This window comes from Scophthalmus maximus, chromosome 5 (genome assembly GCF_022379125.1).
Source record: "Scophthalmus maximus strain ysfricsl-2021 chromosome 5, ASM2237912v1, whole genome shotgun sequence".
NCBI lineage: Eukaryota > Metazoa > Chordata > Actinopteri > Pleuronectiformes > Scophthalmidae > Scophthalmus > Scophthalmus maximus.
Window position 1 is genome coordinate 22864365 of NC_061519.1, and position 23728 is coordinate 22888092.

A 23728-nucleotide genomic window follows, 5' to 3' on the forward strand; every position below is an offset into this window, starting at 1 on the left:
TATGGGGCTTCAGTGGAGAGACAAAGGGTCTGAATGTGTTTGAAGTGTGCAGGTGAACACCCTAAGACGGCACTTTGAAAAAGCTCCCACTGGGATTGAAATCTCTTCAGCCACACCTGCCGAGGCGATGCTCAGATCGGCATGGTAACCCGTTGGCCTGGGCTCAGATCCACCCTCCACCTGTGCTCCGTCGGTCCACGTGTCTGGCCAGACTCGCCAAGCTCCACGCGGCCGTGTGTGGCGAGGGATTAAGCGCCCTTGCGCATGTGACTGACAGTATGTCACGACACAAAAGCAAAGTAATGATATTTCATCAAGCTGATCACGCTGCCTGAACGTGCACGCTCTGCCTTGTGGCCTAGATTTTCTCTCCTCCTCAAGAGGGATTGATTCAACCTTTCTTCTATTCTTCTACGTTTTCTAATTAGCTTTAGCGATTTCCTAATTCTTTGACATTCAACCTTGAATTATTCCCTCCTCCACACATAAAAACGAGCATTTGTTCCAGTTCTGGAGAACCAACAAAGCATGTTAATGTTCTTGTTTATTCTCTGATCAAACATAATCATTCTCTCCTCTGGAGGAAATCTCCCTTTGGGCTAATTTCTGGCATTGTTACTTGCATGTTTGACAAATTAGACTCTGGGAAACTCGGCGAGAACAGGGGAAAGGCGGAGGTGGGGGGGGGACTGATACTGACATTAGCATTTCATCCCTTCTTTGTTACACTCTTCAGGCAGAATTCAAAGGTTTGTTGACTTAGCAGATTTTGAGAGGATTGAAGGGTTCAGTGTGAAGGGTCATCCGCTGTGGAATAGGGATGTTGTTTTCCGTTGGAGTGAGCCGGAGGGGTTTGTAGCAGAGGCTGGCTGCTTACTCCTTCTTCTCTTCCAGAGGGCTCCCCCGTCCAGGTGTGGATCTATTTTTCCACCGGAAAGCAGGGAGTTTACTCCTCTCTCCTACTGTCTCTCATTGATCCAAGCCCCGGAACAGTGGCCCATCACACCTGGATCAAATGTTAAACCAAGCTGGAGGAAGTTTTAATTTCCAGTCCAGCGGTATTGAGCTAAAAGCGTATTGTGAATCAATACCGAGGGTTAATTCCAATTTAAAGCATCTCAACGAGTTGACTCCGCGGCGCGGGCTATACATCAACAGTAACACACAGCGGGATATTTCTCTTGGTTTTTTCCCCCTTCCATTTAGGATATTTGACAAGTCTCAGCATTTTTCAATTTGTTTCTCCTTGATGCAGTTTTGACTTATGCAACAAATAAACTGATTTTTAGAGAGGGTCTTTTATGCTCAGTCATCACTTGTGGGGGCATGTTGAACACAGGAAAATGGGAAACCAAACAAGCCTATTTTGTTCCACCATTCAGTGTATCAACAGTCGCTAATAGGAACAGCCTTATTATCTCTCCGTCTCTCCCTCTCTGGAGGGCAAAGACACCGGGAGACAGACGGCGGCTCTCTCTGTGGATAGAGACGAGAATGAGGATGCTGGGAACAATAGGGGGAAAAGCTATTGTTAACCAGCCTTGTTGCTGTCAAGTCGGAGTCGGGCTGCGCCCAAAAGCCACATCTCTGCAAACTGAACACCGAGCACAGCAGGTGGCCAACCTCGGTCTACCGAGATTGATTAAATCTGATCTTCCACATTATTTAGAGCGTGTAAATGAGCGTTTGGACGATGCAGCTTTACCCTAACCTCGCTGTAACAATTCTGCGATTCAAAATGGACCTTCACGAGGAGAAAAAATGCACAATGTCTGGTTTCATCCCAACAGGATACCTTGATGCAGACAGACCTGTAGTCCTCGTTTTTTATTACTTGGGAGGAAAGATGACAGTAAGGATCTTCCATGTCTCCGGGTTGGATTCCATATCCATCTTAATTGGGGCCTGGCAGGTTATGCAGAATAGAGACGGATTTGAAGTCGTTCACTGGAAGTTCCTGACAGACACGGTGGAAGGGAACGTCAAGCCCTGTGCCGGCGTACAGAGCTCGAAAATCATCTGTCAGAATTTAGCACATCCAAGGAGAAAGCTGCCTGTCATCTTCGATGTACATCTAACCGTGCACAAGGGTGGGTTTGATCAGGAACCATGTTGTACTCCGGATGTAAAGCACATTCATCAAGTTGATATTTGGTTGACAGAAGAAGAAAAAAAATGTCCTGGAAAGGCGAAGAGGTTTTTTTTTAATAATAAGATGGCTTTGAGCTATACATGGTGCCGACGTTTTTTTTTTTTATTAATCAATTTGTGCACTATTTTAAAAATATTCACACCATCAGGCGTGTACCACATCCTAACCCTCTTGAAAATGTGACGTTCTCTTTTCGTACTGATTTTGTTCCGTTACACTCGATGTGGTTTGTCGGTGTTGTTTTGCAAAACATTGCTGACAAGTGCGTGGCTCAGCCGGGCAGATTATCAGTGGAAATCTCCACTCCCAACTTCTTAATTTCGCCTCGAATCAATGTGGCGAACAGCAAGACGTGATTGATAATGATATTGAGATTGATTGCCCTAAATCCCTTCCCACAGTTCAAAGTCCCCAAACAGATAGTATATATACATGCAATTCGGTACAGAGATCGGACTTGGCAGGAGCTGCCAATAGATAAGTGAAATAGGGCCAGAGTGAAAAGGCCTATCAGTCCCTACGGGGCTTAGCTGCAGGATTCCGAAGCTCTAAACTGGCCGTGGTGGAGGGAGATAGTCGACATTGGTTTTAAATTACCCAAGATTGCCTCGTGGTTTCAGTCGGCGGGGTTGCCCGGCAGACGAGATGTTTGTTAAAACAAGTGCAGACATGGAGGCTGATTGGGGCGAGGAGCGGACCTGCGATTTCCAAGCCAGACAGAACGGGTTGGAAGGCTGGTAATTGCAGAATTGGCAGAGCGGCGGAGGAGGTCTTGCAGCAATGATATCTGCCACTGAGAGTGAAGCAGCAGCAGCGGCGGCGGCGGCGGCGGTGGTGGTGGTGGTGGTGATGCTGGAAAAGGAAAAGGTCTCCGTTTTCTCCCTGGGAGGATATTCCATCTCATGGCTGAGACGCCACAGTACACACCACACTAATGATACTGTTGTTCATTTGCGTGCTTGGTAACATAGAATATGTAACCCTCTTAAAATGGCTGGGTAGAAAATGACCAATAATTATGTAGACGTTAATTGTTGTACAGGTTTTTCTTCTGGAGTAGGAGCCAACCACGTTCTTAACTGACAAAGTCCAGAGTTCAGCTTCTGCTTAGAAACTTTCCGGTCTTTTTTCTCTGCATTGTATCATTTCAAACACCCCACCCCAAAATAATCTTAAAGGAATATTTCACCATTTTTGTGTAATTCACCTTCTTGCCAATTTAGCGATAGATGAGAGACAAACAAACAAGCAGGATGAGCGTTAAAGGTGCTGATAGGTGGATTCTGTTAGCTTGAGGATGAGCCAGTTTAGCCGTTTGCCCCTGTTTTTCTAGTCTTCAGTCTAAGCTAAACTAACCTGCTGCTGGGTCAATACAGCACATGATCTCTCGGAGAACGCAGACCTCCGACGAGGCCGAGGAATCGAACCTGCGATGTTTCACCCAAAAATGGCATTGCCATGTCCGCCGGATATTTTTAAATCGTCATGTGTCTGTGAAGATATGACTCGAAATGTCAAGTTTTAAGATGTGACTCGAGATGTGAACATTGGCCCTCTCGTCTCGCAATGGTGAAGAATCCTTCCAAAAAAGTTCCTGGATCCAGATCTGATCCAAAATTCAATTACAATGTCCGAGACCTACCTTCGATAAAGTTTCCATGCAAATAAGTCCATAACTTTTTGAGAAAAATCCTGCTTCCGAAAACAAACCAACAAACCAACCAATCACATGGGGTAAAAAAAAAAAAAAAAGGTAACAATTAGGAAAGCTATCTTCAAGAGTAAAAAAAGCATCACAAATATAACCTTGCAAACAAAAACAAAAAAAATGGTCCAAAACCAGAGAGCAATGCCAATTACAACCCCACCAATCTTCATTTACAATATTCCATTTCCACCCTCACACTCCCTCCCACACTCAGTCACTGGCATTCACTGTGCATAGCGCGCACACACACACACACACACACACACGGACACACACACACACACACACACACACACACACACACACACACACACACACACACACACACACACACACACGCACGCGCTGCTTTTAATGCTGAAAGTTTACTTTTGTTACAGGTGCAATAACAAAAGGCCTTTTAAGTCTGACTTGAAAATCTTTAGGAGAAATTGGCTACAGCAATGAGGGGTTGAGGTATTGATTCTGGCCTCTGGCTCAGTCCGGGAAAAGATGGATAGATTTCTTTGAAATGCGCTCTGCGTGAGAATATAAAGACTGTTGTGTGTGCTCACTCAGGAATAAATTGTTTCACGACATATCTGGGGCCACCTCTTTGAGCTTCAAGGTGCCTGCTCCTCTCGAAAGGGGGAATGTTGACGGGGTGGAGCACATTCATCCGCACTCCCAGACTCCCCCACACCTCATATAAGCTTTTATTGAAAGTTAAATCTCCTTCAGAGAGTTGGCAGCCTCTCGTTGGGATATATCTATTTCAGCAGCTGTCTGAGTTGATTATATGGGGGTTGTGCCACGCAGTGGCAGCGATATAAACCTCCCACGGAGAGAGGGACTATTACCATGCTATTGATTGATGCGTTCATCTGCATGCATGCGCGCAGGCTCTGGACTCGGACGCAGCCGTTGATATCGACGGCGTGCGACACGTGACTGCCAATGGCTTTTGGGTCGTAAGCACGCGATGCCGCCCAAACAAGTTTCCCCCAAAACAAGACGCTTGAATCTCTACCGCGGCGCGAAAACCGTTCCAGGGCAGATCGGTAACAAGTTGCAGGCATCGTCGGAGAATTTCCCACCAGGCTGATACCAAGAGCCTTGTGTGAAAATCAAAGCGAAGTGAATCAATGTATTGCTTGTTTACACCCTGTTACCCAGCCTTAATGGTCAAAACAGTTCAGCCAGAGCGTTGAATGTGGATGGCCCCTCCACTTCTGTCAATGGAAGGTCAGTGTGGGTTCGTCCCTCCTACTGTTCTTGTATCAGATCCCGAGACATTTAGGAGGAAATCGTGGTTATTAAGAGATGACGCATTGTGTTTGGGGTTTTTTGAGTCACTGCACATTCTTATTTAGTATTGGATTTGTTACTACCTTAATTATCTTATTGTCCCCATCTGAAAACCTGTGCGACTGAAACTGAATTGTTTTTCCTTAATGTCTTTTTCATTCAAATTACCTCAGCAACGAGAGAATCATTAATAGAACAGACCTGTTAACGATGTCTTTGAAGGGGGAGGAAGTTTCCAATGGGAACCTCACCCCACTCTTTTCCCTGATTCATTATTAAACACAGAGTTGACATTAAAAAAGTAATATAATAAACCAGTTTGGGTTCTTTTTCTTCCCCCCTTTCGAAAATTCTCACCCGCTGACTTCCGAAACGCCTTCTGCTCCTTCCATCGATTTCAATATCAAACACCATTAAGAGCCACCTCTTTGGGTTTGTTTGAGCTCCGCCATGCTGTGAGAGGGAGGTGGGCGGCACAGGGCGAAGGATCCTGGAACTATTGAGTCAAAACATTGACGGCGCCGAGCCAGTGCCTGTGACGCCGCGGCCAAAGGCTCGAGCCAACGTTCCCCGAGTTGCATCTCGGAAGCGCGGACATTTTCATTTAATTCACAGCCGAAGGTGACTGAGCATGAAGTACAAGCTCGTTTTCAGCGCGGCCTTCACACTGGTCCCTGCCGGCAGGTGGAGGACGACCACGGCACAGCTCCAGCCGAACGGTTGGAGCTCGGAGCGTCGCTCAAGAACATGTCGCTGGAAAATTAAAGAGCGCTCCTCGCATGGGGCTCCTTCTTCACCCGGCTTCCCAGTTATTCTCCGTAAAATGTTCTTTGGCCACCTGTTGCTGCGGCTTCACAGTTAGTCAACAATTAACAGTAGCAGGTTGTTCGGGGCTGTGAGTTATGATGCCGTGCAGCGGGCGGATCCGTTGTTAAACTTCTTCCGCTGAATGATGAACCCGCACCCAATTATACAGTGGCGGCTGTTAAAGAATGCTGATGAGCTCGGCGTCATAGCGCGGCAGGAAAAAAGAAACCTATATGGAAAACGCACGCTGATCGACCTCCATCGGCTCACCTTCTGCCCATTGTTCATCCCGGTGCCGTCACCGAGACGTCCAAACGCTGTTTCCCAAACTTTTGTATCCAGCGGCCCACTTTTTAAAGATGCCAAACCATCGCGACCCACAACAAGCCTCAAATATAAATCGTTTGCGGATGATTCTTTGAACTTTAATTTCTGTATCATCTTTTTTTCAATGAGATATGTTTGATAAATGTATCACAACTTCGTTTTATTCCGCCCTCGAGTTCGGTAGTTTTTGTCAGCGCCACCTTGTTTATTTGAAACTAGAAGTTACCATATTTGGAGGAGCGGGGGAATGGGTCTGACTGAGAGCTTGTCCACCGGACGGTACTAGCCGTCAATCACACTGTATCCACGCCCCGATGCATAAACAGTGCTTTATCATCTATCTTACTCTAAATGACACCATCATTAACAAAATGAACATCGTGCTGTTTTTTTACCCGTGATACTTTGGCAGTCACCCCCTTTTCCATACCCCCCCCCCCCCCCCCCCCCCCCCCCCCCAAAAAAAAAAAAAAAAAAAACAGGAAGAAAAAAAAGAAAAGCAGCAAACATATTAGCAGCTGCCCTATGGAGCCGGATATTAATTATCCTGTGTTCTCCTCGTTTGGCCACTCATTTGCACTTGTACTGTAAATGTCACCGGAGAGATAAATGGGAAAACAAAAAGCCCGGCCCGTAGCCTTTATGCAGCAGAATGTCAGAGGGAGTTTGTAAGAGATGAGATATTGGCTTTTGCCCCGGCATAGATTCTGGCTGAAAGGACATTCCCAGAGGCAATGAAATTTGTATGCTATGTCATCTGTGTTTAGAAATTTACTTGCAAACATTTTCAGATTCACCATTTTGATGCTGCACATTTGTTATCAGCCCCCAACAAATAAATCGGTGTATATCGCGCCTTTGAAACTTCATGATTTTGAGCATTTCTTCCCTCAGTCATGTGCCTTCTCTGAATATGACCTCCCGTAGTGTACAAGCCACCTTTTGCATTTTTTGAACTTCATTTCCTGCCACATACTGTTCTGATGTGACTTTTTTTTTGTGTGTAGATTCACGAGTGGCCTGAAAAGCACTTTCAATTCAATTCAATTCAATTCAATTTTATTTGTAAAGCGCCATATCACAACATGCATTGTCTCAAGGCACTTTACATAGTGAGGTCAATATTACAATATTACAGGGAAAACCCAACAGATCCCACAATGAGCAAAGCACTTGGCGACGGTGGAGAGAGAAAAAACTCCCTTTTAACAGGAAGAAATCTCTGACAGAACCAGACTCAGTTGTGGGCGGAGCTTCTGTCTCGACCGGTTGGGGTGAGGAGAGAGAGGAGGAAGAGAGGAGAGGTGGGAGGAAAGATGGTGGGAGGAGAGACAGTAGGAGAGAAGAGTGAGAGAGGACAGATGTACAACCGCCGCTGTAATCTCTACCAGACTGATACTTGTAATTAAAAAATACAATTAAGGTGTTGTTATTATTAGTGATGATGATAATAATGATAATAATAATGACAGGTTTGGGTCCTGCAGCTCTGGGTGCAGAGATACACTAGGAGAGATAGAAGACACAAACAGGGTTAGTGACATGTAAACTTTGAGTGGAAAAAGGCAACAAAAACACATTTTCTGTGTGGCCTTTAAGGTGTGAGGAGTAAAAGGGGTATTTGTATTAATCGATCACACGCCGAGCCGCGTCGAAGGCTGGCCTTAATGGTTGCTCGCTGTCATTTTGCGAGCAGCTTGTATAAAGGATTAGAGTGGCTCCGCGGAGTAAGGGCGCATGAACGGCAAAGTTCTGTGGCCGGCAAGGAAAATAAATCAATTTATCCCTGATGGTGGTGCAGTTTGGGAACATAATGCCTAACGATGATGGAGTTTGGACACTTCATACTTGTCATTGTGAAATTGGACTGCCGTGTTGCTAATGGTGGTAATGTATGTTGTGCCTCGCCCACTACAGTAATCCTTCACTCTGTCTCACTTAAATGCATCTCATTGTCTGGCATATTGCATTATGAATACCGCTAGGGGTAAAAAAAAAAAAAAGAAAGAAAAAAGTGGGGAGTTTAATTTATTCATTCATTGAGCAGCGAGTTAATGGAAAAACTGTATAACCATATAAATGTCTTCCTTTTTGTCACAGGCGATTGTAACTTTGAGAAGCCCCTGGCAGCGTGCGGGTACAGCCAGGGCAGAGACGATGACCTTGACTGGGAGCAGACCAACACGAGAGAGAAAGCCCCATCGGATCCATGGATGCCCTCAGGTGAGGATGGGCGACACGCGCCCTCGGCTCAGTGGAGAGCAGAAGTGACGACTCCGTCACCAGACGGAGAATTCATCACTTCACCAGTGCGGACATTTGACACGAGCAGTGTCCCGCCCCGAGCAAAGATTAGTTGTGCATCAATGGGTATTATTTTCAAAATAGGATGAATAGTTAGTCTCGTCACTATTGTATTTAATCCAGTGAAGAGCACTATGTCAAATGGGCAGTGGAAACTTTCAACATTTTCAATTATGGCGAATTTCTGGTCAAATGGATATTGTTAAAAAAGGAGAGGAAGATGAGTCACCCATGACACTTGCCGTGATGAAGAGCTTCACCCAGAACAGTAAATATCCCTTGGTCGACTAATTTGACGGAGCACATACACGACCGATTTTAATCCGCTGTGTTTCTCCCATAGAAATAAAATTTATGTCTGAATGCCCAGATCAGTCTGATGACGTAGGTCCTTTTCGTTGGACATTTTTCAAATTAGGCTTTTAAATCTGACTCCAATTAGAGTCTACATTAAGTCCTCATGTGCACAATACAAATACATATTGATTACAGATTATGTATTCATGTCCTGTAAACATAAACTTAACTAATGTGCCCACAATTCTCTCTAGACGGATTCATTCCTGAAACTTCTTTTGAAATTGGTTTATTATCTGTCCAAATACAAAATAGATTATTAAAACCTTGCTGCTTTTTTCACAGGAAACCCAAAAGTATTTGGTACAAAAAGAATGAACATCTGGCTATGTAAACTCCCGACACTGTCTCCTTAATGTGGGATGTTGACGCAACTTCTTTCCACGTCAATATCTGTATGGGGACAGTCACAGGGAGCCCGGACGAAAGCGCCATTTGATACCGAAAACACTCAGACCCGCTTTAATCAAAGAAGTCTTCCCATCAGCCGCGTATTGAGATTCATTAAAATGCTTTCCCTGCATTTTTTGCGTCCGAAGCACACGGCTCGTCTCATTAATGTTCCATTGATCGCTTTTTCGTTTGATTTGAAATGCAGCGATATCGCCACCGCTGAGCAAAAGGCACCTAAGGAATTAGACTAATGGAATGAAGGTCGTCCTTTTTTTTTTTTTTTTGCCTCGCGTTTCATGTTATACCGTTGCAAACTGATGGATATTGTTTCCCCTTCCCCATCTGACGCCTAATCTCACAAAGGCTGCTTCACAGATAGATTGCGTCGGGCACCTCCAGTGACAGAGGGGGAATTAATTAGCAGGCCCTCGCTAATTTCAAGCAGCCAGTGCCCGGACCTGTTTGCGTGCGCATCGGCGTGATGTGTGTTGAACCGCCCCGGAGAAATTGCTTTCCATGGAGTCGGGAGCGTCTCCCTTTTTTTCTCCATCGCAATTGATTAATGTGGAGACACGTGGCGGCCGGGCAAAGGTCACGGCGGAATCTGGGAAAGCCTTGACCTACAAATTAACACGTCGCACGCGGTCTAAATTTAACATATCTGATTAAAATCCCACGTCTCGTTAGGAGGCGTCCCCGATTGTGCTTGCTCGTCCCAGTGCACTCCAGGCCGGCTTGTTTTCTACCCGTGCGCCCTGAATTGTGCCTAATTAACAGGTCGCGGCTCCTTTGGCCATTTGTCGGCGTGAGCGCTCGGCCCGCCGTGTGAAATTGTAATCTCTCCTCTCTGACCGCGGTGGAAGGGATGGGAAATGTGGAGCACTTGACGGCCGAAATTGTTTTAGGGCTTTGTCGAGAGCGGGATCGGCGGGTAGAAATGCATTTAGGTGAAAGCCACACCGGCGGAAAAAAGCTATCACACCTTTGATTGCCGTCTCACTCCCAACCTTTACTTATGAATCTTCACAGAACGACCTTATCATACTTATAGAACAGATTGTTATCCGACCCGGTGTGCTGGGATGGAAATGAAATAGAAGTAGGCTCCAAAGGGACGGTATTACAACCTCAAACATCCTTTAAAAATTGGTCATTGACTGTATCTGTCCACATAAAGGTGGAGGGTTCTTAATGTTAACTGATGTTTGACTCCGAGCCTGCTCCGCCTAAGGATTACATCTCCCTTCACAAGCTATTCAGACCACACAAAATTGCCTGCCAACTTAAAAAAAACATACTTTAATTGGTAACACATATCACAATGAATTAAGTTTATCCAACTTAGAGTTTTCAATTGTCTTAGCTTGTTAAATTTAAGTTGAACAAACTTAATTGGTGCGTTACCAACTGACGTCATTCTTTTTTTTAGTTGGTGAACTATTTTCTTTTTTCAGTGCAAGTACTGAGTAAGTGCTTGAATTTGAGGTTGTTTTCAATTTGATAAGATTTTTAAAATTCTGTTTTCACTATGTCAGTATGTGTATTAAGTATACGACTTAAACATAACAAAATCTATAATTAATGAAGGTCTGCGACATCACTGGATTTTTTTGTTTCACATAATCACAAACTTTCCACAGCCTCAGCCGATTGTTCTACTAGTCTCTCACAACCGTACCTCGTCTTTGGTTTATAGCTACAACCACAGTCTTTCAAAGCTGCTATATTGTAGAAAGCGTTAATTAAAAGGTCAAGTTCCTTATGCAATATTAGGATTTCTTCCTTTCCCTTAGGGGTCGACATCAATAAGACCCTGAAATGTGCACACTGTCTGCTTGCCACATGCAACAACAACAAAAAAGCTGAATCAAAAGGCTTCTGAAATCAGGCGGAGTGGTCCTGGACCAACCGCGCCGGATCCGTGGCGAGAATGCATTCATGAGAGGCCCCTGAGCAGAGTTTAATGGGAAAAGGGGAAAAGTGAAATGAAACGCGGCGAAACAAGCCCTCTGATCGCACGCAGAAGAAAGGCGAGCGCCTCAAACTCGAGGTTGTTTACGAGGATCCGCTCCCTGACTAATTGCCACGTCTGGACGGAGAGTAGCCTTGTTTATGCCTCTGCGCAGCTCTGATTGCATGCTTCGGCTCCTTGAGGGTGGCTCGGCCCCGCTCCGAGGCTCGCCATGTCTGCCCGGACACTCCCCGTGTGTGTTCCCTCTCCAAGGCCGAGCTGGAGGAACCCCTGGCAGAGACGCCGCCGCCGCCGCCGCCGCCAGTCGTGCTTTTACCGACCGTCCGCGCATCCGCCCTGGACTCGGATAATGAAACCATCTCGGCCAGGACGCCGCTCGCTCAGCCTCCACCTCCAGGAGACGGGAGCCTGGACGCTCTCCTGTCGGAGTTAGACGGCGACGGCGGCTTGGAGCGCGCGCGCGAGAAGATCACCACACTCGAATCCAAGTCATTCATATATTCTCTCAGCTTCCGCCCTGCTCTCTGTTGTCTCAGAAGTTCCCCCGATGTGTTGCAGGGAAGAAGGGATGGAGCTGACTGGGTGGGGAAGTTTGCAGTGTGGTGCTGAGGAGAGAGGGGGGGGGGGGCAGATGCCATTAAAAAGGAAGCTGTTTCTAGTGAGCCCCAGCTGGTGCAGAGGCTGCCTCTTCTCTGATGGTGTCATGCATGTCGCCAGCACAGGCTGCCCCCCCCCCCCCCCCGAGACTCGTTGTGGGGAATAATAGCGAGAGGAGGAGGAGGAGGAGCGAGAAGGTCCTCTAACTGAGATTAATTAGGGTTTTTGTATTATGCCCGGAACAATAGCATATGCAGCTAAGGCTAAATGACTTATTGTTTTATTCTTAATGTCTGCTCTAAATATGTTGCGGGAGAGAAATGGAATGTTTTTGTCTCACTGTTGCGCGGGGGGTCTTTTTGTTTTTTGATAGCGTGCCCTCGGTCGATAATGACACCTTGACAATAGTGAGGGATTGGCAGGAGTACGCTCCTTCAGAGGGTAACGGTGATCTTCTCCCTTCTGCTTCTTTCTCGTCCGCCTCATAATGCGTCCATGCATATGCAGCTCCCTCTTGAGCCCGGACGTGGGGCCTTTCGTGGAGTGTGGCTGCTGCATATGGATAAGGTGGGATCATTTAAAAAAAAAATAAAGGCAAACCGTTCAGCTTTGCATTACCTGAACAACCAGTGTTGTTGACAAGGGGGGGGGGGGGGGGGGGGGGGGGGCGATGGCTCGCCACTTAAAACACGAGAGGAGAGAACACCCGCTGACTGAAGGACACGAGAAATTAAATCAGAATCTAAATCACATCAGCAAAAGATGGGATTTGCCGTCGAGGAGGGAGGGCCACCGTGTCGTGGAAATAAGCTAATTGCTTTTGAGCCATTCGCAAGTTGGTGTGGAAATCAAACCTTGTTGTGTTGGCAAGGTTATGTGGTTGGGGAGAACCACCCCCCCCCCCCCCCCCCCCCCCATTATACGATAAGGGGACAAAACGGAACCACAAATTACAACGTCCGATCAATTCATGAATCCATTCCTGGGGATTGAATTTCAATTCAGCATGTGTGTACCACTTGTCCGTGGAAAAAAGGGACTGTACCCTTTTCCTTTAAACAAGGATTATGGCCGCACACCCTTGTGGCATGATGGAGATGGAGATGTTTGTCGACTGTATCTTTTTACATAAGTGCGCATGGTATGGACAATTAAGGCTAATGATGCAGGTGACTCGCATGAAAACCCCTCTGTGGTGTAATGGGTTTGCATCAGGCAAATGGGCCATTACATGACCCGTTTATTGCAGCGGCGCGCCAGCGGTGCACGCTGCATATTAAAGATGACACATTAAGCCATTCAGAATTGCCGCTGATTGACACGCGGCGACAAAAGGACGCTGCCAGGGAACATAATAAGGGTTAGCTTCTCCACCTGACTAAAATGACGGGGCTAAAGCGTGTCGCGCGTGATGGATGGTTCGAGGTGAATCCATTTGACACCGTCAAAGGAACCTGCCAGGTCCCTCATACGGAGAGCTCCAACTTATCCAGTGTTATTTTTTTTTCTTCTCCTTTTTCTTTTTTTTTTTATCGGGCCCCTTTCATGTTTCAGAGGACACAGCGAAAGTTCTGGAAGATCGAGCGGAGGCCACGGATGTTCACATTAACAGCCTAACCCCTCACAGCGAGAGCGTTTTTGATTGGTGGCAGACAGAGAGAATGGCCCTGTCTTCATTGACATTTCCGAGGCGGCAGCCGCGCGTTTCCGCGGCGGTGACCTCTGTGAATTTTATTAGCAAATGAGACCTTGAGGGTTTGGGTTTAAAGAGCGCCCCTTCCTTCTGATTTCCCCCCCCCCTCATAATGATTTTCACAGAGTTCAGGACCTGAGTGGAGGAGAAATAATGAGTGCTGGTCATTATTGCAAATTATATCCTCCGCTCAGACCATCACTCAACTTATAATTAATCTAGATACCTATCGACTTCCACCTATAGACGTTGATGCTCCGGATTAGACGGTGTCCTATTTATGTGGAGTAAATCATATCAAACTGAATTCCCATTATGAAGACTTTACTACCTTTTTAGTAAAGGAGGTGGAGGTGAAAGAGAAGATGTACAAATGTAGTCACCTAAACGGCTCAGGTTATTGTGCTGCGTCGTGCCTTATTCTGCTTGAGAAATATGTAACCAGTGCAATTTGTGTAGTTATGGTTCTTTGTATAGATCCGTGCACTTGGTAGCCTTTAAGGAAAATCATATTTACACATTGGAAGCTGGTTAGCCTTATTAATAGTACCCTTTGCGAGTTTTTCATTCCAACAGTCAAACGAATACGTGTGAATTCAAAAAGAAAAGGGTTAATAGGATTCATCTGACTTTTGTGTCAGGTCTCTTGTCTCCTTCTCCACCAACCCTGAACCTCCTCCTACTCTCTAAGATGACAGTATTTAAAAAAAAAAGAAGAAAAAAAAAAGGGAGTCACTCTGAAGACATGGGACTTTATTACAGAGAACGATGAAATTAGGATTTGGTCGTGTCACATTGTTGTAATCCTCGAGAGCTGTCATCTCTAAATTGGGTTTGATTGTTTAATAAAACAGGAATTCATATTGTGTCTGAATGTTAGTCTCTCAAAAGGATGGCTGTTTCCTCGGGATAATGTCAGCGAAGTCACGCTCGGATAAATAGGCTTCAGTGTACCAGACACGTTGCTTATAATAAAAAAAAAAGAAGCAGTGTACTGGTGGCCCCTGAAAACTAGTTTTATTGAACTATTACGTGCTAAAAAGCCATGAAATGAAAGTATTTAGTTCTGTAGTCATTGTCGGTTTGTCACCAGCTTCTTGGTCGTGGCTGAAGGAACTTTTCGTCCGTCCCCCCCCCCCCCCCCATGGACTGACACAAGCTGTGACCGATTCCCGACTGCTCTGCCAGTGACCTGACAGGTTAAAGGATTAACCTGATGGAAGCCTCCGCCCGGAGTATATCCTTGGTTCCGACAGAACCATGCCTCATAATACCATTAGGCCACTAAGGCTGTCATCTTGGATTACTTAGCCGAACGTGAACGTTTGTGGGTTTCTCACTCGCTGGGAAACACTTTATCCCAGTAACTAGCACTTGTTGGATCGCTCCTTAATTTTCGCAAAGCTGCGGCCTCGTGGTGGTTTCGCGTGGTTTGTTGACGGCGTCTGACTTTCAGAGAAAATGCTGCATTGATTTTGTGGATCTCTTGGCAGCTGATCGGTACAGTTTTGGATGATCTTACTTAAAGAGAACTCCACCAGTTTTCGCATTGCACTCGCACACCACCGGGTCCTTACATTACCCACGATGCAGTTCCGAAGCTGACGGAGGCCAGGAGGTTACGTGATTGGTTTAGTCTGTCTGTTTGTCAGTTAGCGGGATTACTCCAAAAGTTGTGGGCATGGAAACAGTGATTGAATTTTTTTGACGGGATCCAGACATTTTTTTCAGGGACTCGTCACCATTGCGTAGCCTTGGCAGAGGTCCGCGCCTTTTTCAGGGCTCTTGTCAAACTCGGGGTCCTCAGTTCCACCTGACGTTGACTCAAGTGACATTACGAGGGGCAATTTATCAGACAACATTTTTTTTAACAATTCACTCACACCTTTTAAATTTGTTCAATCAAAATAAGACACAGTGACAGAAAATGACTTAAATTAGTCTAAGGCTATGCCCACATGTTTTAGTCTAAATACACTTTTGCTTGCCCCATTTTACCGTGAAACCTTCGGGTTTACATTTTAGTCTGGAAGAGCGGTGACTGAGACCTTTGGAGATGCCAACGTTCGCTTCCCGATTGGGTCTCATCCGTCACGGATCACCTGCCAGCGTTGAATGCAACATTGATAGAGAATTATAAGCATTGATAAGACGTATTATATTACAGATATTCACAGTAACACATATATATCTCAAGGTCGGTCAAAGCAAATCTGTCACTGGTCGCAACCATCGCTGTTCCTTGTCCGCAGTGTTTTCTGCAATCGAAGCGTAGAAAACATAGTAGATCTGCGTCCTGTTCACACGCGCATGCCCAGTGCACGTGAATGCTCATGTGATTTGCGTGTTCAGGTGTGTTGGTATGGACAGACATCATTTCTGATATGGAGCTAAAATCCCTCCATTTCAATTTTTGTTTTTATTTTCAGGTGGTTTGGCCGTAGCCTATGAGATTTGGAGCCACAACAGAATGTGAACGGTTTATTTTTTCTGCCACCTTTGCAAAGACAAACCTCAGCCAGCAAATTACCCGATACTCAACGTATGGTTGATGTTTTTGTCTTTTTTTGCGTAGCAGCTGCCCTAATTCACACACACTGTGTGTGTGTGTGTCTCCTTAAAAATGTCTGAATTATTTCGGCAAATGACTGTTTCACTACCTTTCATTTGCAATGACCGACAACGCCAATGCACATAGCCTTTTGCGACAGGAACATTTCATCCGCTTATTCATTTTTCATACCAGCCTCCCCGTTCCCCATGTTCAGCCATCATTGTAATTTAAGGTGAAGTTGGCCTACATCGGAATAATAATAAATCTGTTCATCTGAATGCCTCAGACAATAGCCGAGCCCTGGCCTTTGCGGAGTCGCAGAGGCGGGCCGTCGGTGTGCTGAGAGCTCTCTGTTTTTAATTGGTGTTGAACATGCCATTGTTAAGGCGCGAGAGATAGAGAGGCGGCGAACACACCCTTGTGCATCACTAGCACATTAGCGCAGCACTAACACAGTGTCATTATAATTTGCTCTTAGTCTCGCTGGCTAATTAGTTTGTCATGGTGCAGCAGGTCCTGCGCAGCGTGTGGTCATTAGACTCCAAGAGCATAGAAACTGAATGACAATCAGCGCTCCCCTGTCATCTTTTGTTAGACGGTGACAGTCGCGGCGCGAGGAGGCGGCACACTGTCACTCCGAATACTGTATTCTTATATATTTATATTTATGACCATGGTGGTCAATAATGAGGAGAGCTTGTTGTGTCTTGGTTCACCGACCCAGAGTACGGTGACTTCTGGGTCTTCCGAGTCACAGTTCGGCACTCTGCCTCGACAGTGAGGAAGACACAGTGTATTCTAATATTTACTAAGTGTTTCTGTCAAGTAACTGCACTTAGACATTAACAGTCCCTGCGTTCACTTCCATTGAACCAGGAGTGACTACACTGTGGTACCTGTTGTTTTATTAATATTTCATAAAAGCGGTAGAAAAAAGAAAGTACAAATGCTGCTTGAGGGGTCTGATTTTTTTATTTTTGTTGTTGTTCATCTCTAATTACTAACAAAGAGCAGCGCTGTGCATAAATCTCCTGCGCTGCCCTGTCACAACATGGCTGTTTGAAATGACTAGTAAACAGCCTGTTTTAATCATAGAGAAAACACAGAGGTTGCCAGCTTCTTTGTCTTTGTAACACCGGCTGCAACCGAACAATTCGTCAACTGATTATTAGTGTCGGTTCGCATCACACGAGGTGTGGCTGATGTGTCAAAGCGGGGGGTCGGGGGGGCAAAACAGTTCTGGGCACCTGAGCAGATCGCTGAACGTTAGAAACGAGACCTCCAAGTCCTCATCCTCATCCTGATTGAGGTTGGACAAGCGAGTGTCTCAGAGTCGGCTCATCTCCTGCCCTGCCACATGTACATTACATTACACCACTTCCTGCACAGCCCCCGGAGATAATTGGCCTCGGCACTTGAATCGGAGACGAACCGGAGGTGAAATAACGCGTCAAAAAAGCGCGGTTGAGGGCGGCCGCGCGCCCCTCGCAACAGTGACTCATAACAAGAGTGATGTCGCCGCGCAGGGAAATCTATAAAAGCCACAAGCGTAGCAGGTTGTTCGCAACTTGAAAAGGTGCCTGTTATTACAGTAAACACAGGGAGATATTATGAAGGACCCTGTGTGACGCACTCGAGGGTTAACGCTCACACGCTTTCAGTGAAACGACAAACGCTCAGGTGGGAACACAGAAAAGAGCCACGCACAGCTGGGAAAAAAAATATACGATACAAATTGTATTTAAAATATGTATTTATTTCGTCCGACAGTAAACTTCTAAGTCAGTTGTCATGGCGACATCTCGGTAATCATCACGCGATGGCGACGTCGGAACAGCTCAGTCGTCATGGAGATGGCGCCGGAGTAGCCGAATTTCCAAGAAATCCTAATTCACTGATGAGTCTTTAGTAAACTGTTGAGTTTCTACTATTGCGGAACCCCTCAAGTGGGTCGTCCGCTAACCAGAAGGCCGACGGTTCGATTCCCGGTCCTCCCAGTCCGCGTGCCCACGTGGTCCTATAAAAATGTGACTTCTAATGGCATGTTGAGACTAGAAAATATACGATATGCAACTGAGAGCGAATGAAAGTTGAGAGTTTAACTGCGGTAAAAGCAGAAAGTCAACGTTGCAATTCTTTGTCAAACTGCCGTTTCCAACGCCAACGAGACACTTTCATGTTCAACTGCTGTGTCATTATTATTCTATTTTCTATATAAAGTGTTGCCCCTAAAAATATCAGTCAATGTCAGTTCACTGACCGGTGACAGCTGGTTCAAATGTCCAATGGCCAACGTTGACCTTGTGAGCCACACACGGGGTCGTGCACACGCCACGTCCATGCCAGCATAAATCTCTACAGTATTGCAAAGTTTAGCTGGTGTGTGTGTGTGTGTGTTTTCTTTTGCCAGCAGGAGAGTTAAAATTAGTCCATGCCATATATCATGCAATACAGTCGTTCATAGGCTGCGATGCTCACATGATCCAAACACCGTTAAGATCCTTGAAAACAACAACTTGCACAGGCCTGACAAGCAAAGCCGAGGAGGCTGACTCGGTGTCATCACAACTCACCGCTCCTCCTCCTCCTCCTCGGCTCCCTCTCCTCCTCCCGTTTCCTTGTGCAAACATGACAGAGGCCCCCGCTCGTTATCTGAAGCTGGAGACAGATGGAATTGGTGAGCGTTACAAGTGCAGCACAACAAGACAAGTGGGCAAGCCGGAGTCATTGACGGAACAAATGGGGTTTCGTGAGCGCGGCAGTGTGCGGCTGACAAACTGGGGGTGGGGGTGTGTGGGGGTGGGGGGGCGCTGATGCAGTCGACGTTATTTACTCTTTAATTCAATGACAGAGATTCACGTCCTCGCCGGTTCACACTCCGACTTCGCATGCAGGGCGAGCGGAGCGTTTCGCTTACAGGTTGTTTGTCTCACCTCTAAGCGAAGAGGCGCCCTCCCAATCGCTACCGCCCCTCCGAATATATAAATATGTATAGTGCATAATCCACACGAACCGAGTCTCTCTTGGCTCGGCCTCATAGGCCGTTACGATTTGTGCCATCTCATTACCGAGCCAAGCTAAATAGGATGATGACAAATAGAATATGTTCCGCGTCTCCTTGAAAGTTTGCCAATATAATGATTCCCACTTGTGTTTTATTGGCAAGAGGGGAGAGAATTAGATTAACCTTTAATATTGAACCGACGCGATAAAATCTAAATGGGCCTTGCTTGGCAAATGGATTGTAACGTATTGATTTCTCATCATTTCTCTTCTCGCTATCATGTAGGGAAAAGAAAATACTCTGAAACATGCAGCGTTTTTTGGGGATTGATCTCGCCCCTTTTATTTTGATGAATGATAATGATCAGAGAGTTTCCATCACTCCAACGATAAGAGGATTTTCTCATCAAGGGTCACATGCAACAATTCTCAGTGCTAATAGGGAAGGTCTCAGCACAGTCACTTACCTACTTTCTGGATACTCTTTTAAGAATATGCCTTTTATTCAGTTACGAATAAACCTCAGGACTTGATTTCTGGTTAGAATAATTTTCACCTTGGGATGTATTACTGCTGTAATGAAACAACATGCCCCTAAAGACCAATGTGATCAAATACATTAATATACATACCATCATTAGTTACAATGTTTTAGTTCTCAGATGAGTCTTTGGCTTCTTATTTTAAAGATGCGTCAGGTGATTTTTGTTATTTGATTCTACCTCTTATACTAAGAACCATAGTACCATAAATACTTTTGGTACTGATACTAAATATATAGATTATCAGCACATTAACACCACATTATCATTAGTATCGGGACTTACTGTCCAAAGATACTGTCTATTCCAAAGAATGAACCACATACAGATTGGAAATTGCCTCTTTTGGAGGAAATGGCTTTAATTTTTCAAATGAAGTTATGATTTTATTCTAGTAACAGGAGTGACTTTCCTGCTCAATTCCAACTTTGTTCTCATAACATTACCTTGTTCTCAAAATGTCAGACCGCAAAACTCGTAATCTGGGAACCATGAATCGTGTACAAATATTTGTTTCAGTCTGGACCAAAGTCGTGGACTGATCGTCCAACCAACTGACCAACATTGGCTAAAAACTTCTTCCTGATAATAATAAAAACATCACCAACATTTCAACTCCTTTGAAATAATACTTCTCAACACTTTCTGTAGTTTATTTTACACCAGCGGGGTATGCAGTTGTTGTAGGATTATAGACTCCTGCGGGAGTTTTTGTTTTCCTTCAATTTACCTGGCACCGTTTTGGAATAAAACCTGCTCAGCTCATGATATAAGACCTTATGTTTATGTTTACAGGCTCCGCCTTCATGATGGTGAACACTTCCGGACGCTTTGCGGGGCAGAAGGCCTTGCTGCTGACCCCCCAGCTGAAGGAGAACGACACTCACTGCGTCATCTTCAGCTACTACATAGGGGGCCGGGACAACAGCCACCCGGGTCACCTGAACGTCTACATCAAGGAGAACAACAGTCCCATGGGGATGCCCGTCTGGAACGTGTCGGGTCCGGCCACCCGCTCCTGGGCACAGGTGGAACTGGCCATCAGCACCTACTGGCCCAACTTCTACCAGGTGAGGAAAATGTGGACTGAATCCAGCTCCGTTTTTTTTTTTGCGTAACGTCTCATCACAAAACTGGGTTATTCATTGTAAAGCAGCTTTCCATAGTTGGGCCAAAGTCATTACTGCCCGTTCTCTGCGTGGAGCAAGACAAATTTATTATTTGAGGGCGTCCAAACAATCGCACAATAGCCCATTCAAAACACCTAAGATTATTGATTTCTGGGGCTACCTCGGTATCCATGGTAATCTCTTCTCTCTCCCTTCCATCTGAGCCACTTCTCCTTCTCCAATTCCGAAAACTCATTTTCACTTACCAGTGCACACGACTGCCGGCCGGGCAAGGTGATTTCACACTTGCCTGGCTATTAGTCTACACCGGGGCTTGTTCCACGAGTCCACCAAATGTTAATTGATGCAGAGCAACCCCTTCACCTCCCAGCGGGAGGCTGTCCCTCGGTGAATTATTTCATTACGGCCTGGCAGTGCTGGTCCAAGAGCGGGGCTGAGGAGGGGGTGTCCCCCTGCCTGCTCGCCACCGCCACCCTGATAACTTAGTTAACAAGGCACACCGCTGAGCCTCGCACTCCTGAATGCAGGATTGGAAGTTTAATGAGAGGCACATGGACAAAGGAAAGACGGACGAGGTGGGGTGGGGGGGGGCGGCAACAGTTGAGAGGGACGGAATGAGCTGCAGCGGCACCACTAGTCACTGCTCCCCGGTGACAGGATGGTGACCCCTCGTTCGACACGATGACGCAGAGCAAATCTGGACAAACGTTTTCAGCTTTTTCCTGAAGACACTCGGAGCTTGAAGGAGATTGTAGCCCGTAGCAGAGGCACGGCTCGTTGTGTCTGGATGCGTCCTACATGCGGACATGTGCGGTCGGAAAATGAAATGCAGCCCCTCGAGACCAAGTGGTAACTGTCATTGGCTCTTAAAAAGAAAAATATATATATATATAGAACTTTTCTTTGACTCCTAGCTTGGCGTGCCAAACAAATCTGTGCCCTTAAACAGAACCCGCATTTTTGCTTTTAAATCCCTGCGTGAAGGTCAATGCCATTGGACATTTTGATACGCTGTTCGAGGCCTGTGTCAGGAAAACCTCTGAGCGCTTAGACCCAGCGCGATGCATTACGCGCTTTCCAGTGTGTGAAGGGAAACTCCCGGCATCTGTTGCCTTTTTTCAGAACCCCCCAGTGGAGGGCTTGTAGCCGTTCCAGACCCCAAACTGACAACAGGAGTGAACGCGAGGATGCTAATGATCCTAGCAACACTCCCAGTCAAGAAACAAGAGGCCGATGCTCGAAAATTGTCACTAATTAACAACATGGCACTAATTACGGGTATCTTTAATTGCATAGTAACCTACGCAATTGTCAAAGGGAAGCCACCTGATACTTGGAAATTATTTTTTAATTACTGGTAAGGGTTTTTAGTCATCATGAGCCTTTCAGCCTGTGATAATTACTCTTCTGTCAGGCCATCCCTTAAAACTTTTTTAATTGAGCTCGTCATGCATTTCCAAAACCGCTTGTGCAAAGGCTACGTACGGTCTTCCGCGTGTCCTGCAAATGCGATGCGGGGGGAAAAAATGGTATGCACAAAGATGAAAACCCCTCTATGTGGCGCGATATGTCGCAGCGCTGCATTGAGGAAGAAAAAGCGTAATGTCCTCATCTGTCTTGATTTCAATACAGTGCAGCCCATGGCAGAGCTAATCAATCCCGCTGTAATGTAGTGCTTAGCCGAGTCCCTCAGGGCGAGCCGGTGTGGTGATGATGTAGACATTGAATGTTGGGTTCACTGTCTGTCTCGCTGACAAATGAGAATGGTGAACTTTCGCTCGACATCAACAGCTTTCCGTCCCGCGCGAGTATTTTCACTCTGCGGGTCAGGCCCAATTACGCGCGGCACTATCACTGATGTTGGAATCAATTATATCACAGCTATTAGGCGGACTGACTGATGTCTGTTGCACAAACAAAAGGATTTCAATTAGAGCGATGGGGGCCAGTTCATTTGTCTGGTGGCGATATGTGGAGTGGTTGGCCTTTTAATTTCCTTTAAATTAGCCTGTAATGAGGCCATAATTGGCACCCAAGACATCCACTTTCATATTTCATAGGACAAAAAAAAGACATTTATAATTAGACGGTCTTATCTGAAGGCATCATGCCTCCCAGATGACAATGGTAACTGTCTCTGCCGCCGCATTCCTGGGCTACAAAAGGAATCTCAGATGGTGTGTGTGTGTGTGTGTGTGTGTGTGTGTGTGTGTGTGTGTGTGTGTGTGTGTGTGTGTGTGTGTGTGTGTGTGTGTGTGTGTGTGTGTGTGTGTGTGTGTGTGTGTGTGTGTGTGTGTGTGTGTGTGTGTGTGTGTGTGTGTGTGTGTGTGTGTGTGCAGCCTCGCCACAGCTGGGTGACACCATGTACGGAATATGGCCATTAATATATACAATTCGCTGGAAGATGCTGGCTTATATTTAGGGGGATAACGGCATGCGAAGCATGTGTAGCTGCAGCGTGTGTGCGGTGTAATGGGCCTCTGCACCACACCCTGGGTTTGGGAAGGGACCGGCATTCTGTTTCCCTTTTTATCACACTGCAGACCGTCGAGCACATAACTCTGACAGCGTGCAGGGACACGCCCTCTGTCGCAGCTTAGGACCATGTGTTTTTGCAGGAGGACTCGTCCCCTAAAATAGGATCGTGTTGGTCCGACACAGCACAGTTGCACTGGATTTGGAGTTTTTTCCCGTTGTCAGCGATGACAACAAACATGTCGAGGAGGTAACACTAGACACGGAGCAACTGTGAAATGCAGCAGCGCTCCCTTATCATGCAGCATATAGCTTTTTAAATATAAATTGCGGGGTTAGGTCACTTCCATTATGAAGAAGCATATGTTCACGTGTAACCCCAGTGGCATCTAACATGCAGATTTTTTTTCAGGTTTTTGATGTTTTA

General features: G+C 46.0%; 1 protein-coding gene across 15 annotated transcripts in view; it reads left to right on the forward strand.

Annotated features, from left to right (window-relative positions):
• Positions 1-23728, forward strand: part of LOC118311348 (receptor-type tyrosine-protein phosphatase mu-like) — a 150274-nt gene that overhangs the window by 27683 nt on the left and 98863 nt on the right. For all 15 annotated transcript variants that reach the window (XM_035635131.2, XM_035635130.2, XM_035635134.2 and 12 more), the window contains exons 2-3: positions 8382-8504; positions 20492-20766. In XM_035635131.2, the coding sequence (XP_035491024.2) occupies positions 8382-8504; positions 20492-20766 (398 nt within the window). The remainder of the gene's footprint in view (positions 1-8381; positions 8505-20491; positions 20767-23728) is intronic.